Below are 21,926 nucleotides of genomic sequence, written 5' to 3' on the forward strand. Positions count from 1 at the left end.
CCACTTGTTTCTCATTTGTTTTGTTGTGCATTTTCTGTTTTCAAGACATATTGCTTTAAGTTTTCTATCTTGATGCTTTGATGTCTTACTTGGTCTACCAGTATGCTTCCCTTTTACAACCTTCCCATTTTGTTTGTACTTGGTCCAGATTTTAAACACAGCTTACTGGGAACAACCAACATCTTTTGCGACATTCCACAATGATTTATCTTCTTGAAGGAGTTTTATAATCCTCTCATTTGTTTCAACTGACATATCTTGTGTTGGAACCATGATTCATGACAATCTGCTTTGTGCAACAGCTCTCCGAGGTGTAAGCACTCTTTTTAAACTGAAGAATAATTAGCAAATCTAATCTGCTGCAGATGTTTTGTTTTTAAACTGCAAATTACAGAGTGATTCCATAATTTTTTCCTCAGATTTGAGTGATTCCATATTTTTTTCCTCTACTTGATCAAAAAAAAGCAATTGTGACTGACCACAACTATTATATTTGTTTCTTTTTTTTATTGTTTCTTAATGCCAGAAGGTTGACATTTAGAAAAATGATATTTTTGTGGCATGTCTGTGATTTTTTTTTTTTTTATAAAATTAAACAATTGACAGAACATCTTCCAAGAGTGGTGATTCCATAATTTTTGCCAGGGGTTGTAATAGGCAAAGCTTGTGTACTATCATAAAGACGAATTCCCATACCGGGAGTCGAACCCGGGCCGCCTGGGTGAAAACCAGGAATCCTAACCGCTAGACCATATGGGAAACCGAAGGGCAGTTCGCCGGCTGACGCCGGCATCCGTCACTTCTTTCCACTTTGAAAATACTTTGTCACTTTGACAAGACCTGCATTGTTGGATCTGAGGTACAGAGAAGCATGCACAAGGAGTAAGAAAGACAAAAAAAAAAGGTAACAGAGGCAGCCAGGAGTTGAACCTAGAATCTTCTGATCCGTAGTCAGACGTGTTATCCATTGCGCCACTGGCCCCTGTGGGACTGTCCTTTTACCAAGGAGGGGCTGGAAAACCTCTAAGCACGGCATACAAAAAGACACTGCCGTGACCCGGATTCGAACCGGGGTTGCTGCAGCCACAACGCCGAATACTAACCACTATACGATCACGGCATTCCAGCAGTCAGGCACTTCTACTTCCTTTCTTTCTTTCTTTCCACTTTGACAATCCTTTGTCACTTTGACTAGACCTGCATTGTTGGGCTCATGGTATTTTTTCTTAGTACGTTTGATGAATGAAGCAGATATGGACAGCTTATAGAACTAAGTGTTTTGCTAAGGGTGGATTACAGCAAGGGGTGCCAACAGGCAGTCATGGTGAGCATCCACTAACAGCTGTAGGAGGCGGGACAAGCCATGAATCACTGACAGGTTGCTGGGTGGCCAAAACGCACTGATGCCAGAGGACATGAAGGCTATGCCATCTGGTTTAGTACAACCTCCTCCTCTACAACATCAGGAAGATTTGGCCATTTCTCTCCATGGAAGCCACTCAGATTCTTGTCCAGATGGTTGGACTACTGCAACTCCTTCCTGGTAGGTGCTCCCATGTCCACTATTAAACCCTTGCAACGTATCCCAAATGCAGCTGCTCATCTTTTTTTTAACCACCCTGAACGCTGCCACATCACCCCACTGCTGCGTTCTCTTCACTGGCTTCCTGTAGCTGCATGCATTCAGTTTAAAAACACTGATGCTTGCCTACAAAGCCATAATGACCAGCACCATGCTACCTTCGAGGTCTAATTAAACCCTGTACCCTGTACCACGCAACCTCAGAGCCACTAGTCTCGCTCGACTTGATCCTCCACCCAGAACTCGAGGAAGACAAGCATCAAGGCTCTTCTCTGTACTGGCACCCAAGTGGTGGAAGGAGCTTACCTTGTCTGTCCGATTATCTGAGTCTCTCGCTGCCTTCAAAAGATGATTAAAAACCTTCATCACCTCATTACTAAACACCTAAGCTGACATGTACTTACTTACTTTTCATTATACACACATATGTATATATTTACATATAGAATATATAGTGTTTTATTATATAGTTTTAATTACCATACTGATGTATAATAGTAATTGTATTTCATTGTTAATATTTTTTTTATAATTTTTATTTTTATTTTATTCTACTCTATTTACTCTATTTACAATACTCACACTGTACAGGAGCTGCTGTAACACTCAGATTTCCCCCATGGGTATCAATAAAGGAATCTTATCTTATCTTACCTTATCTTACTAACGCTCTTACTTATTTCTTGCAAAAACAAAAAAAATAAATCTAACAGGGTTTCAGCAGATTTGTGTTCTTTGACTGTTGTCCACTTAAACTAGAGTAAGGTATTGTTCACTATGGAAGCACTTCTGTAAGTCGCTCTGGATAAGAGCGTCTGCTAAATGCCGAAAATGTAAATGTAAAGTATAAAGAAAGACAAAGATAACCAAAACCTAAATGTTATGAGTGCCACCGTACAATACTCTACCGGAATTACACTATTTAGTACAAAATGAAAATTCCAAGTATTTAAATGAAAACCTACCAAGAAAAGAAACAACCTAGACATTTCATTAACATATGGCTATAATTTTCCTTTTTCTCTTTAATAATGTAAAAGCATTAAACACTGAGGCAAGAAACCATGCAGTGTGGCAACACAAGTTTTATTGAGTAAGAGATGTTAACACCAGCATAATAAAAATTGTACAAAGTTCACAATTTCAGAATGAAATATCACTGCAACTTGTGATTTTAAACATTTACAGCAAAAATCATATCAACCAAAATCATGCCATGTATTAAAAAATAGCAAGAGAAAGAGCTAAAGAGTAAAAGACCAAAAAGCAGTGTTTATTTTTTAAATATAAAATCCTGTTTTAAAATAATTTATTGAAATCATTTAAATGGAAACCTGATGAATTAGTAATATGAAAAAGTGTTCTGCATTCAAGCAAGTGACAATGTTAATTATGTCTCTATTGAAATAGTTACAGGTAAGTTTTTAAAATTAGATACTACAATATGTTAGAACAGAAGGTGAGCTTTTTTGTGCTTATTATCCTTTTTCCTGTTAAATTAGTAATGAGAGGTTATGACAGGAGTCTTTTACTAGCAGTCTATTTGAAGCATTACTACATATATGGCAGGTGCATACATAAAGCTTTGTAGAGAAGAATAGGAAGCCATGAAAACACAGATCTGATTTGATATTCTGTATGAATGTATGAAACATGAGAATGATTAGCACCTTTGCATTGATTCTTTATAATGCAGAGCTAGCCTAAATAATGAAACACCCACAAAAGTGGTAACGGCATGATAACCTTATGTTGCTTATGAGGCTCATGCTTAGTATACACAACTGAGTCTTAAATAACTAAACTCAAGCATTAACACCAGTCTGTATTAACAAAATGAGGACAGGCTGGAAAGTTTAATACGGTGAGTTATTTTAAGTGCATTTTTTTCTAATTTCTGAGTGCACACACAATCAGCTCCAAATTATTGGCAAAATGTAACTACAGAATGTTATTGATTACTGTATATTTTACTTTTCTAGGTTAGAGTGCTCTTAATGCTAAGCAGTCAGTCACAACTTTTTACTTGGGCATAAATATAAGGTGACGGAGATTAAATATTAGAGAATACACAAATATAAGACAAGTCCGTTTTTTATAATCTAAAATAATCCATAAAATGTCTATATCCCCTTGACAAAAATCTAATATTAAACAACTGGAGCTATTATTACTCTGCCTGAAAGACAACAGTTGACGATTTGCAGACGATGGCAGATGTTTGGTCTTTAAACCTAAAATTTTGCCATGAGCACCAGTCTTCTTAAGGAAGAGTCCAAAAGAGAAGACATTGAATGCAGACATACCAATAGTGCTAATAATTCTGGAGCTGATTCTGATTAATTTAGTATTTTGCTGAAATTTCAACTGGTCATGCCAGTAAAGACTCCAGCTTGCTCTGGATCTATCAGTGCTTAAATATACAACCAGACAATGTTAGACCTGTACAACATGCCATTGTCCAATCGAATAAAAACAAGTTTTGAAACACCACACTTAAATTTAAGACAAACATTAAAGTGCTTCTGATTTGTAAAAACTCAGAAAAGTAGGATATGATCATATAATACAGATTTCTGCAAATGTAATAAATACTGCCCTTGATCCATGGTACTAAAATGACATACCCATACGTAAATCTCACGTTTGCAACATTGACAGAAAAACGTTGCGTGCGTTGCATCTGATGCTGAGATACATTTTTACATGATAAGTGGACATACTTACAGATGCTGCATAATAATGACATGATGATATAAATACTAATGGACAGTAATGTAACCCTGTAAATCCAACGCATCCTTATTCTCAAATTTGCAAACTGATTACTCTCTGAAAAAAACCCTTTCCAACTATACAAATATCTGGGCACCTCCATGTTCTTTTTTGATAATATAAAAAACATCAAAACATGGAAACAAAGGTGTCCCTGTGCAAAACAGAACATGAGAAATGCAAACTCATAATGCATAAGCATTCGTCCATTTGGATTCGATCACTCATGTTGGAACCCTAAAATGTGACTGTAGTAAAAGATTTATAAAAAACTCAATACTTTACATTTAGTACAAAGATTAGTCAGTTTTCTGTGATGTTGACAATAAGAAATTGCATATACCCGAACTTCTGCATCCCATGATTGATTCATTGTCATATATTGCTGATATGCTAGTTTACTACCTACTAATATTTTACGATCATAAATGTATAATTTATGCTGGATTGTCTTAAATTGTCCATAGTTATTAGCATTATTTAATGGGAATCATATTTAGAGAACATACAATAAGAATGGTTTAGGTTATAAAACATTTCTCTCACGATCTTGGGATTTGCACGAGTAGGTTTCCGTGTCATGATGTTTCACACATTTTTTATCAGTTCAGCTTCATCCATTTTACATTTTAACAAAAACAAGGACCAAAACACGTACTTCATTAGCGTGCCCACACTGACCACTGTCAAATGTTTTTAAACACAATGACAAAACTCTATGAAATGTCTTTATATAGTTACAAAATTGGCCACTTTCCATACATTAATAAACATACACACAGCACCTTTCAAATTCCTCACTTTCTTTCAAAAGAAAAAATGTTAGCTGATTGCCATTTACATTCTCCTCAAATATCCAACACTGTGCCAAGATGTTTTTTGTTTCAAATTAATAAATACATATACACTAAAATGTGCATACATTAGCAGCTATAAACATTACATCACATTATGTCAGGTCATATGAAAAAATGTACAAAACATGAATGTTCTTTAAAACATTTGCCATCAGTAATCATCTTTAAAGCAAGGCAACAAATAATCATGAATTATGTTTCCTTTGAAAGCATAACAGAATAATAAATAATGCAAGATAATACAATTAATTACAGCAGCGAAAAAAATAATCATTACTCATACTTTTTTAACGTGTTCTTCATTTTTTGTATTCCTGTTTCCTTCGTTTTGCTCAGTAACACTTGCTTCTGCAGACCTATAGTTAAACGAGGCAGTGGCTTGGGGAGCTACACTTGGATACCCTGCACAGCTTGCTTGATGTTCTCCAGCAGGGCTTTATTCTCAGGGCTCTGGTACTGGTCCTGATGAGTGTACATATCTGTCAAAGTGCTCACGTAACTATCAAAGTTATGCTCGTTCATTGGCTCCTGTGGAACAGACTGCAGTTAGTGAAGGTTGCTCAGGATAGAAGTATAGATTACAGCAGCAGGGGTTCCCAACCTGTTTTCTCAGCAGAACTTATTTTACTTATTTTCCTCTTGATATTGTAACGAAGCTAACATGGAGTGAACAATAACTGTTTAGCATGTTTTCACTTTATCAAATGTACAAATTTAACCACTATTCTTATTATTACAGTTTTATCTACATTTCCATTACATGGAGGGACCATTACATACAGTTGTATGAACTTCTATCAATTTCCTTATACATATATCATGATCCGATCATGAACCACAGGTTGGGAAACACTGTATTATAACAGTATAACAGGAAATAAAGTAAAACAGGGGGTATTTCAATAGTATGGACATTCCAATTACATATCCAGCTATAAAAGGAGGCCTTTGAATATAATCTAAATTGCCAAGTGAATAGGTATTTCTATCTTATGCAGAATATCATGGTCATTTTCAAAAAGACCTACTTTACTACTTTACTCCATTTTGTACACCGTTATATACATGTTCACAGTCTTACTGTATCTAAGACTTTGTACATCACTTATCATAGTCCATGTTTGTTGTTAGTTGTTTTTTTCTTTTGCACATTTAAATGCATAAATAGCAATTATTTACTCTGTTTATTTAACTGTTTTACTTGACACACCAGCACAAAGTAATTACTATCAGCATCCATACTGTGATAACAGTGGCCCAACCAATAATATCAATTTATGATGTTTTTATGGTGGCACTTTCTACTGATGAATGGGGCAGACCGTGACTGAACAATTGTGTATGGCATTAAATGAACTACAGTCAGTCATTAAATATCTAAAAATGTACCTGTGTAATAGGTATACAAAATAAAATGGCTAGTGACTGTATATTTAAAGGTAGATTTACCTAGTAAAGTGTACAAACCCAATTACAAAAAATGTGGGATCACAGACAAATAGAGACATACAGCAATGATGTGTGTATCCCCTTGGACCCTATTTATCAATGGGAAATGACAATTTGACCCCTACTGACCATGCTAGGTAAGCATATTTGGTCATTCTTATTTTGCTGGCTGTAACACATTCCAAAAATGTTGAAACAGAAACATGTTTAACACTGTCACATAACATCAGCAATCCTTTGGGAACTGAGGACAAGGTTGTTGTTTTGTCTATACATTTTCAATGAGGAAACAGATCTTCACCTGCACTGTCTTAGTATGATGCCAAACAGTTGCCCCTTTGTCTCAGAAAACATGACACTCATTATTTCCATAAACAATTTGAAAGGGCGACTGATCAGACAACAGCCCTTTTCTTTTCTTTGCAACGGTCCATCTCAGATGAGCTTGAGCCCAAACATTGTTGATACTGTATATGACTGGACCTTTATGTAGTGGAGTCTTGTAGATGAAGAATTGTACTTTGTGTTATACTGACGAGGGTTTTGTGAATTTTTATTAAGCCTAAGTGGTAATATTTACATTTATGGTATTTAGCACTAGATACTTTTATCCCAACTTATTATTGTGACCATATACAGAGCAAGCAACTGAGGGGCACATGCCCTGCTCAAGGACCTAACAGTGGTAGTGGGGCTTAAACCAGGAAGCTCCTGATTAATAGTCCATTAACCCAACCCCTATCATTAGGGCTTATATTCATTACAGAAGCATATCCATTTTAATGCAGTGTTATTTGAGGGAACAAAGTTCTATGGCATTTACTATTGGTTTTCATGCCTTGTATTTTACACACAAAGTTTCCTGGATTCTCTGACTGGTGTATTCATGTTATGGACTGTAGGTTATAAACTCCCTAAATTATCTGCAATTATTTATTAAGAAGCATTGCACAGTGTTTGCACAGTTTTTGCACAGTGGCAAAACCCTGACTCATAAATGACTGATAATTTATTAATGGTCAATTTCTATTTATTCCAAAACAGGTGATTTTAAATTAGCACATTTAGAATAAAAAAATCAATAAAGTTTCTAGGGTAAAATAATCAATACTTTCTAGTTTTTGTTTGTTTTTTCTTTGCATTTACCTAGTGTACCAGCTTTATTGGAATGGGTTTTGTACATATACAAGGCATTTTAGATGTTGGATACCTTCTATAACAGTTTGTTTTAATTTTCACAAGAATTATAAGATGGACGATGGAAAATATAGGCTGTGCATGCATGCCTTATGATAAATCTCATGCATATGAGGGTGTAAGCAATGCTGATACTCACTAATGAAATAAAAACACAAAGTAGCAGTGTTATGGAAGGCAAAAAAATATCAATAAGCACCAACCCACTACATGTCATTCTGCCTGGTGAATAACGTATCAGAAAACAAGTAAATATGGCTCATAGTGTAACTCCAGCTTGAACACTGTTAACCATGATCTGTACTTTTCAGTACAACTCTGTAATCACATTTGATCTAACATGAAAACATATATAGACAGTTGTGTGTATCGAAAAAGAGGAGGGCTACAGGGAGGAAAATAATAGGAGGAAAAGGATAAAGTTAGACTTTGGAAAATGAATATCTTACTCTGTGGGGCATCTGTAAACAGCAGTAATTTTTAACAGGGGCCTCTTTCAGTGGCACTGGTTTCTACAGGGGAGAGGTGTAGAGAGAATACTATTAGCTGGGCAAAAAATGCTGCAGAGCTCAAGGAATTAATTCTGTAAGTTACAATAATGAATAGTCGGAAAGCAAAAGTAGATTTTTAGAAACATTACTGGTGTATTCCAGTCTGAAGGCAGTGCAGTAAATTACACACACTTACATTTATTTAAATCATGTGTTTCTTATACAATTAAAATATTTACATATATAGAAAACATAGTTCAATAGTTATAATAAACTTGCTAACATAACCTTATGTAGCTCAGATTAGTTTACACAACTATATAGATAGTTAGGTTTAGCTAGCCAGCAAACTGTCAGAAAACAGTAGTGTGGTTTTATTTCTAATTTACTAATGTGTTGTTTAGTTCTAGTGTTTTCATTGAGCAAGTTGCTTTGTAACTTAATTAGCTACACTATGAGCTAAACAGAAATATAAGGTTAACATAAAAGATAACCTGACATAAAAACACGTGATTTGTTAATTCTCTTGAACCTTTATTTAACTGACAGAGGTTTTGTTTGTTTATTAGGATTTTAATGTCATGTTTTACACTTTGGTTACATTCATGACAGGAACGGTAGTGAACACAGTCATGGACAATTTTGTGTCTCCAATTCACCTCACTTGCATGTCTTTTGACTGCACGAGGAAACTGGAGCACCTGGAGAAAACACGGACACAGGGATTCTGCACAAAAAGGACCCAGACCACCCCATCCGGGGATCGAACCCAGGACCTTCTTGCTACCCACTTAGCCACCGTGCCTTAACTGACAGAGGTACAAATAAATGACTTCCAATGTTTTGGTTGACCAACTTGTTGGGTTGTAGTTTGTAAATATAAAAAATTGACATGTGTCTTCTAGACTGGATATTATCAGCAAAGGGTGCAAAGGCCTACATCCATCATGGTAAAGGGATGCGTCAGTGCGTGTGACATGGGTGACTTGCATTTGTGTAAAAGTATTATTGCCACAGAGGTGTACATTTGGGTTTTTGAGAGACATATTCGCATAACGGCAATGTCTTTTACTGTAAAGTCCATTCTTATTATGCAAAATGAGCCCTGCCATTGTTTTAACAACAATAACAGTGTGGCTTTGCGGAAACAGATTGCATGTGCTTGACTGGCCTGTCTGCTGTCCAGATCTATCTCCTACTGCCACAGTATAAAGAGGAAAAACAGACATTGGCAATCATGGACTGTTAAACAGCTAAAGTTTCGTATTAAGCAAGAATTAACAAAAACACTTGCAAAACTGCAACGGCAAACAGTTAGTGTCCCTAATTCCCAAACGATTACACAATGTAATTAATAGGAAGGGTGATATAACACAGTGGTAAACACAACTAACTAAAGGCATAAAAATCAATTGTTTTTATATTTACAAAATACTTTTGTTAAAAAGGTTTAAGAAAATAAACAAATCAAAGACTTTTGTTGGTATTGCATTACAAAAAATCCCAAAAGTCCCAACTTTTCCAGAACTGGGGATTATACTAAAAACCAAATTGTGTTATCGTGTTTGACAAGAGAAGGAAATCCTGCAGCATTTACTAGTGCTGCTCTGCTACTATGGTGATAAAAACACTATATGGAATATGTGAACACAGATATATGTAGAATATATGTAAAATATATAAATAAAACATACATATATATATATATATATATATATATATATATATATATAAATATAAATATATATTATATGCTCCCAACTTTGGCAACGGTTGGAGAAATTCCCTTTCAGCATGAGTGTTCTACAGTGCAGTACGCAGGGGTTCATAAAAGCATGGTTAGAAAATTTTAACAATGAATAATAATTAGTATTATTATTATATAAACATTTTAAAGGATATCCTGAACATTGTCAGTATTAATTTTGATTAAAAACTGTCAGTTTTTCAAAAGCATGTGGCTATTTAAGCAGCTGCCTTCAGAACAAAATACACTTTGTTTATGCAGTTTTGCCTTGGGCTGCTAATAGAGAAAGTACAGAATTAGAACAGCACACAAAAAGCCAACAATCACCCAATGCTGGTGAGATATAAGCAGATATTTCACTTAGATAGAGGTGGAGAACCAAGGAGCCATATTCAATCAAGACATGTTTCAGTTGTTTAGCAACATGGAAAACATTGAATACAGGGGTTGTCCAATCGTTCCCTGTCTCTGTAAATACAAAGCACCATGAGCAGTAACTGCAGGTGCAGCAGCCATGTTTGTACTCAACTGAAAGCCAGTCATTGAAGGAGTGAGGTTTTTATAAGATGATTGATCTGTAAGGAAAGTGACCTAAGCACAGAAGCACATGGAGCTTGAACAAACTCAACAACATACATAAAGAAGCAGATGGGGAAAAAGTTAACTGTATTAGTGACCCATTACACACATGAGAACCCATGAGATCTGGAAAACAAGTAATCAACCACTTTATTTTTGTTGGTTATTATATTTACATATAATAAACAGTACATATATCGCCTCCAAATTTACAACTTTGTACATATACATATGACGTACATATGATACGATACATATGATGAAGTATGTAATCATAAGCAATACCAAGATATTGACTGGGACAGGATTCAGACCACAATTTGTACAATTTGGGCCACTCTAATGGCCCTATAATTTTAAAATCTTTAATACATTTTATAGGTATTCAAGCTAGGAGGCCTAGTAAACACTTTCAATTGTTCTCTAATTATTTATCTATATAAATAGTTTATATTTATAAAATGTGTCTAATGTTTAGAATGAGTTTGTTTTGGGTTATATTTGGTCATCTTGTTGAAACACCCTGATTTACTTTTTAATATATTTAATCAGGATTAAATGTTGTTTCATTTGACTATTTGTTTATTTGATTTGTCTAAATGATTGTGTGCAAAATGCATATGTTTGCTTCACAATTTAGTATCATTTTATTAATCCACAGCCTATTTAGGGCTTGAATTACTTTATTTGCCCTTGTTTTATTTATTTTTTCCTACAAATTTAGTAAAAAAAAATAAAAAAATTTAAACATATTTAAACTTTGTTTCAGCTAATAATTAGATACATGTTTGTCCATATTTATATGTACAAATGGCATTATGAGTGTAAATTTGAACAAGATAATTCACAGAAAATACATTAAATATCAAAACCAATAGTGATTAAAACTTGTTTTCCCTCACTGTCTCTCTATCAGTGCTAAAATAAAAATGGCATGACCTTTTAACTTCTGAATTATGGCAAGTCATTTTTAGACAGTAAAAGAGAATAACAAAAAGTTTCACTATTAAACTCAATTAGATCATCTGTCATGACCAACTCTGAACAAAGTGCTATGTGTATTGTGCAGTCTGCCAGTCTCGTACCATATGAGGGAGCTGGATGTTGGCCAGGCTGTTGATGAGCGACTGGCTTAGGTTGGCCAGCTCATGCAGCAGTGAGTCATTCTGCTGCTCGATAACCTTATTCTCCTCCTCCATGGACTTAAGGTTGGTCTCCATGGTGGTGATCTAAAGAAGGAGAGGAGGAGTTGCCATGACGACAGACATGACAGATTGCTGCGAAGATTTAAAATAGGTGAAAAATAGCTTACTTGAGTCCGAAGTTTAATCATGTCTGACTCCACTTGATTGTTTGATTCATTAAGGTCTTTGATTTCTTCATCCAGCTGTTTAATTTCCTCATCATTTTCAATCCCTTGATAAAAGTCGAAAATAAACCAAACCAAACCAAAAGGATTAGTCCAGCAATTTTTATATAACTGCTATCTAACACAATGTAATGTAGGCCAAACAAGGTTTGTCATGTTGTCCTTTTCTGATAAAAACTGATAAATGTGTTCACTAAACTCTTTATTTTATTCTTTATTCTCTAAACACTCTTTATTTTATTCTTTATTCTCTAAACATTCTTTATTTTATTCTTTATTCTCTAAACACTCTTTATTTTCCTGCTAGATGTGATGGGAACCTGGCGTGTTTGTGCCAAAAATGTCCAGAACTTACAATGGACTTTATCAAAGACTGGACTGAACAATGAAATTTTTTTTGCTAGTTATAACTTTCAGTTCAATTTAATTTTGTGTTCATATGATTTGTGTAAATCCTATTTATTTAAAGTATCCTCTAGGCCTGGTCCCTGCCAGGATGGAGGTCCCTGCTGAGTGTGGTTCCTCTCAAGGTTTCTTTCTGTAATTTTAAGGGAGTTTTTCCTTGCCACTGTTTCCCTCGGCTTGCTCAGTAGGGGTTTTTGGTCTGTTGGTCCTGGATTCTGTAAAGTTGCTTTGAGACAATGTTCATTGTAAAAAGCACTATATAAATAAATTTGAATTGACTTGACTAAACTCATAAATGATATAAAGCTTAAGGGTCATTCTAAAAAATAATAATTTTATTTACATTTAATAATTTATGATTTTTGTTCAGTGATTGCTTTATCTGGTTGAGGGTTGCAGTGGGCCCAAAACTTGTTCTCAAATCACTGGGTGCAAGGTGGGTATTAACCTCAGAACGAGAGCCATCCTATTGCAGAACAGTACACACTCACTCAGGACAAACTGAGCATAGCAGATATGTATGTTACAGTCAAACATGTTTCAGCAGCAGCTTCTGACTCATGCCAGACAGATTTGTGGTGATTATCCAACCAGCTACAGTTAATTATTATTAGTATACCATGTCTGAAAGTTAAATGACATTACAGAACTATCTATATGACCATACTAATAGTCTGAGCAACATTTAGCAACATTTTGTCATTTAGCAGATCTACAGTTAAATCTACAGTTAAATCTACAGTTAACTGACAGCAGAAATTAAAAGTGTAAAGTTTTATTTTAATGGAGTATGCATTTTAATCATTCATTTAAAAAAAAGAACAATTGCAAACATCAATAAAATACCAAACAGCCATGACTTTTATGTTCCTCACAAGTGTGCATTTGACTTGGCTGTATGTAGTGAATAAAGATTAAGATAAAAATCCATTTTGTCTATTATATATTTGAGATTAAATTTTTTTTCAATCAAATGCAGCATAAACAACAGCTCATAAAGACAGTCGTACCTTTGCTAGCACGCTGCTTGATTGTAAGCATTTCAACCCCAGTCATCCGAGCTTTCTTCATAGCTGAAGTGGCAAGAGGACAGCCAGAGAGACTGGCAATGGAAAAAAAGCAAATTTTAACTTTTTCAATACTTCATTACATAATTAAAGAAACTATATTTTTTATATCATACACACACACAGTCTCTCATACCAACCTTCTATGGGTGAGAAAGCTGCCGCTGACATGACCCGAGCCATCACAGCCGGGTGTAGGGCATGTCATGCCATCCGTTTTTCCAGATTTCCAGGGGAATGGAGCTCCATTTACAAAGCCGTCCTTTTGACGCTTGGCAGCCAGAGGGCAACCAGACGCACTGCGATGAGATGCATACTTTCCTGTTACATGACCCTGACCATCACATCCAGGCACCGGACACCTGTATATAGGGAATAAAGGGGCTCTAATTTCACACATACTGATCATACAAAATGTAAACTAAAAAAGTATAAAATGCTCATGGACATGAAACTCACTTAATTGGCTCCTGGTCATCCTTGTCCTCTTTGCTGTGCATGATCTTGATTCCACTCTTCTTTGCTCGGGGACAGCCTGACAAACTACAGAGGAGCAACACAAATTATATTAATGGTTTGATTAATCAATTAGTCCATCCATAAACCCATTAATTATTTTATTTTTCCATCCATCCTTCCATCTGTTTATTGATTATTCCATTAATTCAACCAACCATTGTTCTATATATGCATCTAACCATATATCCATCCAGTCGGCCAGTGGATCCATCAAACCATTATCCCTTTTAATTTCTGCCTGTCCATCCAGCTATCTCCCTGTCCACCAAACTACACTATATATGGCCAAACTTATATAAACATCTGACCACAAGCTTGTTGGACATCCCATTTCCAAACCACTTAAATATAAAGTTGTTTTTCCACAACCATTGTCCATTCATTCAAAAGAGCATTTGTGAGGCCAGACACTAATGTCAGACAAAAAGGTCTGGCTCACAATCGACATTTCAGTTCATCCCAAATGTGTTCAGTGGGGTTGAGAACAGAGCTCAGTACAGGACACTGGAGTTCCTCCACACCGAACCATGTCTTTACAGACCTTACTTTGTACAGAGAGAAACAGTCATGCTGTCAAACAGGATAGGGTCAAACCCAAACCGTTGCCACAAATTTGGAGGCTTATAATATATTCTATATAATTGGTTTATACAGTTGTTACAATGTGTGTGGCTTAAATAACTGAACTTACTAATTAGAAGGGTGTCCACATACTTTGGCCCATATAATGTACAGTAATATTTATGTTTTTCTGTTGTCTTCAACATTTGCCAGTAAAAACAGGCTATAAGGGAGAGATATCATACTGAGTACAAATCTGTCACTCAGTATAATGATCAAAATAACAATTATGGCATCAAATTTAAAACAAATGAAAAAACAATTATTCACACAATAAAACAATAAAAATAAGTTATTAAATGATTATATTATATATTATATAATTAATATGTGCTGAAATACGGGTCAATATAAAGTGTAGTGTTTTTTGTGTAAATGTGTATTGTATTTGACTATTATACATTACACAAAGTTTATGTGTGGATTTGTGTACCTTCTGTGTGAGGCATAGTTGCCCGTTATGTGCCCAGATCCATCACAACCTGGAGTAGGACATCTGTGATATGCATAGAGAAACAGAACCAAGTATGATTAGACATGCCATTTCTAAACAACACAGGTAATTAGAAATGGGGGTATACATCTGGAAGAAATGATCAAGACAATATCGTAACTGCTTACTTTAGATCTTGGGAGTTGGCTGTCATCATACCACGTATGCCTTTATCAGCTAATTGGCAGCTGGAGAGCCTGTGTTGATAAAAAAAACCTAATGTTAATAGACTTTTAAAAAAAAAAATAATAATTTTTTTATTTGTATCAACTGCTTTATTCAGGTCAGGGTGTGACCAGGTGGTGGGTCTGGTTGCTCCATTAAACAGTGGCACAAAGGCAGGAATACCCTGGTCTGGGTGCCTATCGATCACCAGGCTTCACCCATCTACCATCAGACATAGCCAAGCATGTCTGGGTAGACACCTGGCCAGCCAACAGCACCACTGAGATTCGGACCCGGATCTCAGTGGAGGTGGGCCAGTACACCGACCAGGCATAACATTATGACCACTGACAGGTGAAGTGAATAACACTGATTATCTCTTCATCACGGCACCTGTTAGTGGGGGGGGTATATTAGGCAGCAAGTGAACATTTTATCCTCAAAGTTGATGTGTTAGAAGCAGGAAAAATATTTAGTATTTGAGCAAGTTTGACAAGGGCCAAATTGGGATGGCTAGACGACTGGGTCAGAGCATCTCCAAAACTGCAGCTCTTGTGGGGTGTTCCCGGGCTGCAGTGGTCAGTATCTATCAAAAGTGGTCCAAGGAAGGAACAGTGGTAAACCGACAACAGGGTCATGGGGGGGACAAGGCTCATTGATGCACGTGGGGAGCGTGTGGTCCGATTCAACAGACGAGCTACTGCAGCTCAGATTGCTTAAGTTAATGCTGGTTCTGATAGAAAGGTTTCAGACTCCATGCCTTGATGAGTCAGGGCTGTTTTGGCAGCAAAAAGGGGAACCAACACAATATTAGGAAGGTGGTCATAATGTTATGCCTCATTGGTGTATAATAAACCACTGTGCCACCTGAGCACCAATTACTATTTAACAGATATTATATACATATATATATATATATGAGAACTGATTAGGCATAACATTATGACCACCTCCTTGTTTCTACACTGTCCATTTTATCAATTTTATCAGCTCCACTTACCATATAGGAGCACTTTGTAGTTCTACAATTACTGACTGTAGTACATCTGTTTCTCTACATACTATTTTAGCCTACTTTCATGCTGACCCCCACAGGACCACCACAGAGCAGGTATTATTTGGGTGGTGGATGATTCTCAGCACTGCAGTGACAATGACATGGTGGTGGTGTGTTAGCGTGTGTTGTGCTGGTATGAGTGGATAAGACACAGCAATGCTGATGGAGTTTTTAAACACCTCGCTGTCACTGCTGGACTGAGAATAGTCCACCAAGCAAAAATATATCCAGCTAACAGCACCCCGTGGGCAGCGACCTGTGACCACTGATGAAGATCTAGAAGATGACCAACTCAAACAGCAGCAATAGATGAGTGATCGTCTCTGACTTTACATCTACAAGGTGGACCAACTAGGTAGGAGTGTCTAATAGAGTGGACAGTGAGTGGACACAGTATTTAAAAACTCCAGCAGCGCTGCTGTGTCTGATCCAATCATACCAGCACAACACACACTAACACACCACCACCATGTCAGTGTCACTGCAGTGCTGAGAATGATCCACCACCTAAATAATACCTGGTCTGTCGTGGTACTGTGAGGGTCCTGACCATTGAAGAATAGAGTGAAAGCAGGCTAAAAAAGTATGTAGAGAAATAGATGGACTACAGTCAGTAATTGTAGAACTACAAAGTGCTTCTATATGGTAAGTGGAGCTGATAAAATGGACAGTGAGTGTAGAAACCAGTAGGTGGTTTTAATGTTATGGCTGATCGGTGTATATATAATTTAAGTAAGTTTTGTCTTCTTACGTTAATAGTTCTTTCTTGCTCTCTTTGCAGGAGGCATATTTGTGTTTGGGACTAGGGAGGGACACTTCACCCGTGTACTGCTGATTCTCCAGAAGCTCCTGGAAAGGGTCTAAATCATCCTAAAGGCCAGAAAAAAGCATAAAACTTACATGAGACACTCATTAAAGTACATTTATATCAACAGTGGAGATTAAACAAACCCTGAAAATATTTTCTCGAACAAAACAAATACTGATAAAATCTCCACGGAATGCACTGTAATCAGAATCTTGTGTTCTATAAAAGCTGCAAATTAAATTCATTATTCGAGGTCAATGTTGACTAGCAGGTAATCTGCACTATTAATCTTAACCAGTAGATGTCCCTCAGGTTCCCTTGGTAGACTGGTGCATTTCTCTCACACGCACCATATGTGAAAAATGTAAAAAATGAAATACATCATGTATTGGCATTATCTGCCCCATTAAAACTTTAGAGATTACATGATTCCACTAAAGTGCTTGGTATATGGCAGCTTACTCAACCCTAGCTGATTCTGCTGTGCTATCCATCCGTATAAACTCCAATAAAGCAGCACTGCTCCCAGGCGGATCTGAAGAAAGTACCTCTTTATGGTCCTCGCTCAGGCTCTTAATCTTGGTGTAGTCCACCGGCAGGTCCCAGCAGTCTGGACTCATCTGGTAGCAGCGGCTGTTGAGTAATGCCTGGCGCTGAGGGGACATGGGCTGCAGTGGCGTGAGCACCGTGCCCTCACCCATGCCCCCTGCCCGACCCACACTTAGATCCAGAGTTCCGCTCTCCTCCACCTCCTGCTCTTCAGGACTCTGCAGAGTGTAGACAAGAAAAGATTAGAGAAGATGAAATGAACAAAAATGTAAGGATTGGAATGGATGTTAGAAAGGAAATTAAATAAAACATAATAAAATAACACAAGAAATGAAAAGTTAAAGTAAAAAAGAAAAATAAAGGAAGAAAGCTAATAAATCAATAATTAGGCCGCTCAGGTGGCGCAGCGGTAAAAACACAAGCTGGAGCCAGAGCTGGGATCTCGCATACATCGTATCGAATCTCAGCTCTGCAGCTGGCTGGGCTGAGCAGCCACATGAACAACGATTGGCCTGTTGTTCAGATATGGGCGGGACTAAGCCGGATAGGGTCTCTCTCATGACTAATGCAATTACGACCTCTGCTGGCTGATTAATGGCGCCTGCACAGAGATGAGAAAAGAGTGCTGTCAGGGTGTGTTTCTCCGTACACAGTGCTGAGCTGCATTGCACTCAAAGTGTAGGTGATAAAATGCATACGGCATTCTGCCCACGTGTCGGAGGGGGCGTGGGTTAGCTTCGTTCTCCTCAATCAGAGCAGGGATCAGCATTTGGTGGAGAGGAAGCATGACGCAATCGGGCAATTGGATGCGCTAAAAGGGAGAAAAAGGGGAGAAAATGCATAAATAACAACAAAAAAATCAATCATTTATGGAAAAGTAGGTAGTAAATAAAGGGCAAAAGATGAACAAGGAAATTAAATTACATTAAATTAAATTATAGAGTTAAGAAGTAACTAATTTGGCAAACTAGAGGGAAATTATGAAAGGAAATGGACTATAATTGTTATGATATATGTAAGGTGAGGACTCAATCGCGGGCACGCCGGCCGGAGGAGAGAGCGGCCGGTTTAGAGTACACAAATTAGGTGACTATCTCCACCGAATGAAAGAGGAGGGGCCGGGCGAGCCCAAGCCAACTGAAATATCTAAATATAAATAAAACCCCAAACGTAACACAACGAGTAGATCGCAGTCCTCCAAAGTGTTTAAACAAAAGAAAGATCCAAAAGGATCTCGTGTGCACTGCACAATAAATTACTTTCACCGCGCTCACGGCAACCCCGCTAGCGAGATTCGAACCGGCGAACTCAGACACACACACGCTATGACGCAACCGAGCGAGCCACAGCGCTGCTGACGTTGCTAGCGCCGGTGGGCAAATTGAAGGGCAAACTAAGGATCGCTTTTATTTGTTCTACTTGTATTAATAATAATGAGAATCTATAGCGATATCAAACTAAGGAGTTATTCTAGGTATAAGAACCCAGGAAATCCTTCGAGCGGATAACAACAAAAAAGGTAATAGATATATATATATATATAGTTATTTTTTGTGATCGTACCCGATCCGGTTAGTTCTCCGCGACTCGGGTTTATATCAAGTTTAGTCTCCCTCGAGACTAGTGGGTCAATATTCGCGTAAGCGAACCGAGGTGCTTAAACTTTACCAACGCGACACTCAAGGCGGAGCGGGGATGGGTGCTGGTAGCGAACACCGCCGTGGCCAGCCAACACCGAGATCCGCTTGAGCGCTCGGCGCGAGTGCTCCGACCCCGCGGGTCCGGAGCTAGATGCGAGAGATAGCGAGAAAGATGCGTGAGGCGAGCCTCTCCTTCTCAGAGTACTGATCGGAGGAGGAGCCTGTGCGAGCTCGAACCCAAGGCGCGGGGTGGAGCTCGTGAGCACTGCTGGTTCACCAGGCAGCCAAAACAATGGAAAGAGGAAGAGATTCGGAGTACGCAATTCTCCTGGTAAAGTTAGGAGAGTGCAAAGGAGTCACACCAAAACCTAATCTTTCCCTGAGTTCCTTTTATTACCTCGGCCCCTGGGCCTACCGCAAACCCTCTATGAGGCCTCGCGTTACCTGTGTCCCTAACCTAACGTGCAAGAGAGCACAAAAGAACAAGGGTGTGACGAGGACACCTGGCTGAGCGCTGCTTTAAATACCAACTCAGCCAGGTGTTCCTCGTCGCTGCTGATTGCCTGAGGGTGCCTTGGGATTTGTAGTTCTTCTCCCCCTGGTCGAACTACGGGCTGTGCGCCCTCTGGTGGCAGCCGGCGGAAGCTCACGGGTTTGGCTCCCTCTGGTGGGCGCAGAGGGAGTTGATCGGCCTCTTTCAGTGCGAGCACTGGGGTTAACTGTGTGAATCGCGGGTCGGCCCCCCCTGGTGGCCGTCTGGGAACCAGGCCGACTCCTAACAGTACCCCCCCGTCTAGGAACGGCTCCCGACGTTCCCATGCCCGCTGCTCTGTTCTCCCGGAACTCCCGGACCAGCGTCGGGTCTAGGATATGACGCGCCGGAACCCAGGATCTATGTTCGGGACCATAACCTTCCCAGTCGACCAGGTACTGTGTGGACCCTTGGACCTGTCGTGAGTCTAGCAGCTGACGGACAGTGTAGGCCGGAGCCCCATCCACCACCCTGGGCGGTGGCGGCGGTTTCTGCTGCTGGATGGTTCGGCATAGGTAGGGCCTGAGCCGCGATACGTGGAACGTAGGGTGGATCCTTATCGCTGGCGGCAGTTCCAAGCGATACGTAACAGGGTTTATCCTTCTGATGACCCTAAAGGGACCCACGTATCGAGGCGCCAACTTCCCCGACTCGCCCCTGAGAGGCAGGTCCCGGGTGGATAGCAATACTCGCTGACCCACTCGAAATCGGGGTGCTGCTCGCCTTCTCCGGTTGGCTGTGTGTCGCATAGTGGCGGTGCTGGCTTCTAAAGCAGACCTAGCCCTACGCCAAGCTCTTCTGCACTGGAGGACGAATTGCTGGGCAGCCGGGGCCCCCACCTCTCTTTCCTGAGTCGGGAAGAGAGGGGGAGGGAACCCAAACTGGCACTCAAAGGGCGACATGCCGATGGCCGAGTGTCGGAGGGTGTTGTGGGCATACTCGGCCCAAGGCAGCTTGTCGGGCCATGAGCGTGGGCACCCGGAAGTCAGGCACCTAAGTGACCGTATAAGGTCCTGAATGACCCTCTCGGACTGGCCGTTAGACTCTGGATGGTATCCGGAGGACAGGCTAACCGTAACCCCCATTAAGAGACAAAAGGACCGCCAGAATCTGCTGACGAATTGCGGACCTCGATCTGACACTATGTCGGTGGGAATGCCATGGGGTCTGACGACGTGCTGGAGGAGGATCTGGGCGGTTTGTCTGGCCGAGGGGAGTCCTGGGAGGGGTATAAATTTGCAAGCCTTAGAAAATCGGTCCACAAACACCAATATCGCAGACAGACCATTTGACGGTGGGAAGCCCGTAACAAAGTCCATTGCGATGTGAGACCAGGGCCTGGAGGGGACAGGTAGGGGCTGGAGGAGTCCCTGGGGTCGAGCCCTGGACTCCTTATTTTTTGAGCAGACTTCACAGGCTGCTATGAAGGAGCGAACCTCTTTTATCATGGTGGGCCACCAAAAGCGACGTTTGAGGAAGTCCAGGGTACGTGTGACTCCCGGATGGCCGGTGAGGTTAGAGGCGTGCCCCCAGGTGAGGACCTGGCGGCGCATGCTGGACGGTACAAACAGCTTACCTTCTGGCCCGCCACCGGGATCAGGTTCCCTACGCTGGGCTGCAAGGACCTTACGTTCAATATCCCAGAGGAGTGGAGCTACTATTAGGGTATTCGGGAGGATGGACTTGGGCTCTGGGTCGGGTTCTGGAGGGTCCCACTGGCGGGAGAGAGCGTCTGGCTTGACATTTTTAGAACCTGGACGGTATGAAAGGGTAAAGTTGAATCTCCCAAAGAACAGGGACCACCGGGCCTGCCGGGAGTTCAACCTCTTGGCCTGCTGAATGTAAGCCAGGTTCTTATGGTCTGTCCAGACCAAAAATGGATGCGGGGCACCCTCCAGCCAATGGCGCCACTCCTCTAAGGCAAGTTTGACCGCCAGGAGTTCTTTGTCCCCAATCGGGTAATTACGCTCGGCTGGGGTAAGCCGATGCGAGTAGTAGGCGCAGGGGTGCAGCTTCTGGTCCTC

The 21,926-nt window shown here is 39.5% G+C and overlaps 1 protein-coding gene and 1 non-coding gene across 2 annotated transcripts in view; both read right to left on the reverse strand.

Moving 5' to 3' along the window:
• Nucleotides 1-687: 687 nt before the first annotated feature.
• trnae-uuc (transfer RNA glutamic acid (anticodon UUC)) lies at nt 688-759 on the reverse strand. The gene has a single exon. It is a non-coding gene; the product is annotated as a tRNA-Glu (tRNA).
• Nucleotides 760-5,530: 4,771 nt separating this feature from the next.
• The window catches only part of myt1la (myelin transcription factor 1-like, a), a 118,744-nt gene continuing 102,348 nt past the window's right edge, over nt 5,531-21,926 (reverse strand). Inside the window, exons 14-24 of the mRNA XM_063002308.1 lie at nt 17,730-17,948; nt 17,125-17,243; nt 15,280-15,348; nt 15,092-15,154; nt 13,978-14,061; nt 13,659-13,880; nt 13,462-13,553; nt 11,990-12,093; nt 11,763-11,906; nt 8,310-8,372; nt 5,531-5,742 (exon numbers count right to left, since the gene is read on the reverse strand). Of these exons, the coding sequence (XP_062858378.1) occupies nt 5,602-5,742; nt 8,310-8,372; nt 11,763-11,906; nt 11,990-12,093; nt 13,462-13,553; nt 13,659-13,880; nt 13,978-14,061; nt 15,092-15,154; nt 15,280-15,348; nt 17,125-17,243; nt 17,730-17,948 (1,320 nt within the window). The 3' untranslated portion in view covers nt 5,531-5,601. The remainder of the gene's footprint in view (nt 5,743-8,309; nt 8,373-11,762; nt 11,907-11,989; nt 12,094-13,461; nt 13,554-13,658; nt 13,881-13,977; nt 14,062-15,091; nt 15,155-15,279; nt 15,349-17,124; nt 17,244-17,729; nt 17,949-21,926) is intronic.

This window comes from Trichomycterus rosablanca, chromosome 9 (genome assembly GCF_030014385.1).
Source record: "Trichomycterus rosablanca isolate fTriRos1 chromosome 9, fTriRos1.hap1, whole genome shotgun sequence".
Lineage (NCBI taxonomy): Eukaryota > Metazoa > Chordata > Actinopteri > Siluriformes > Trichomycteridae > Trichomycterus > Trichomycterus rosablanca.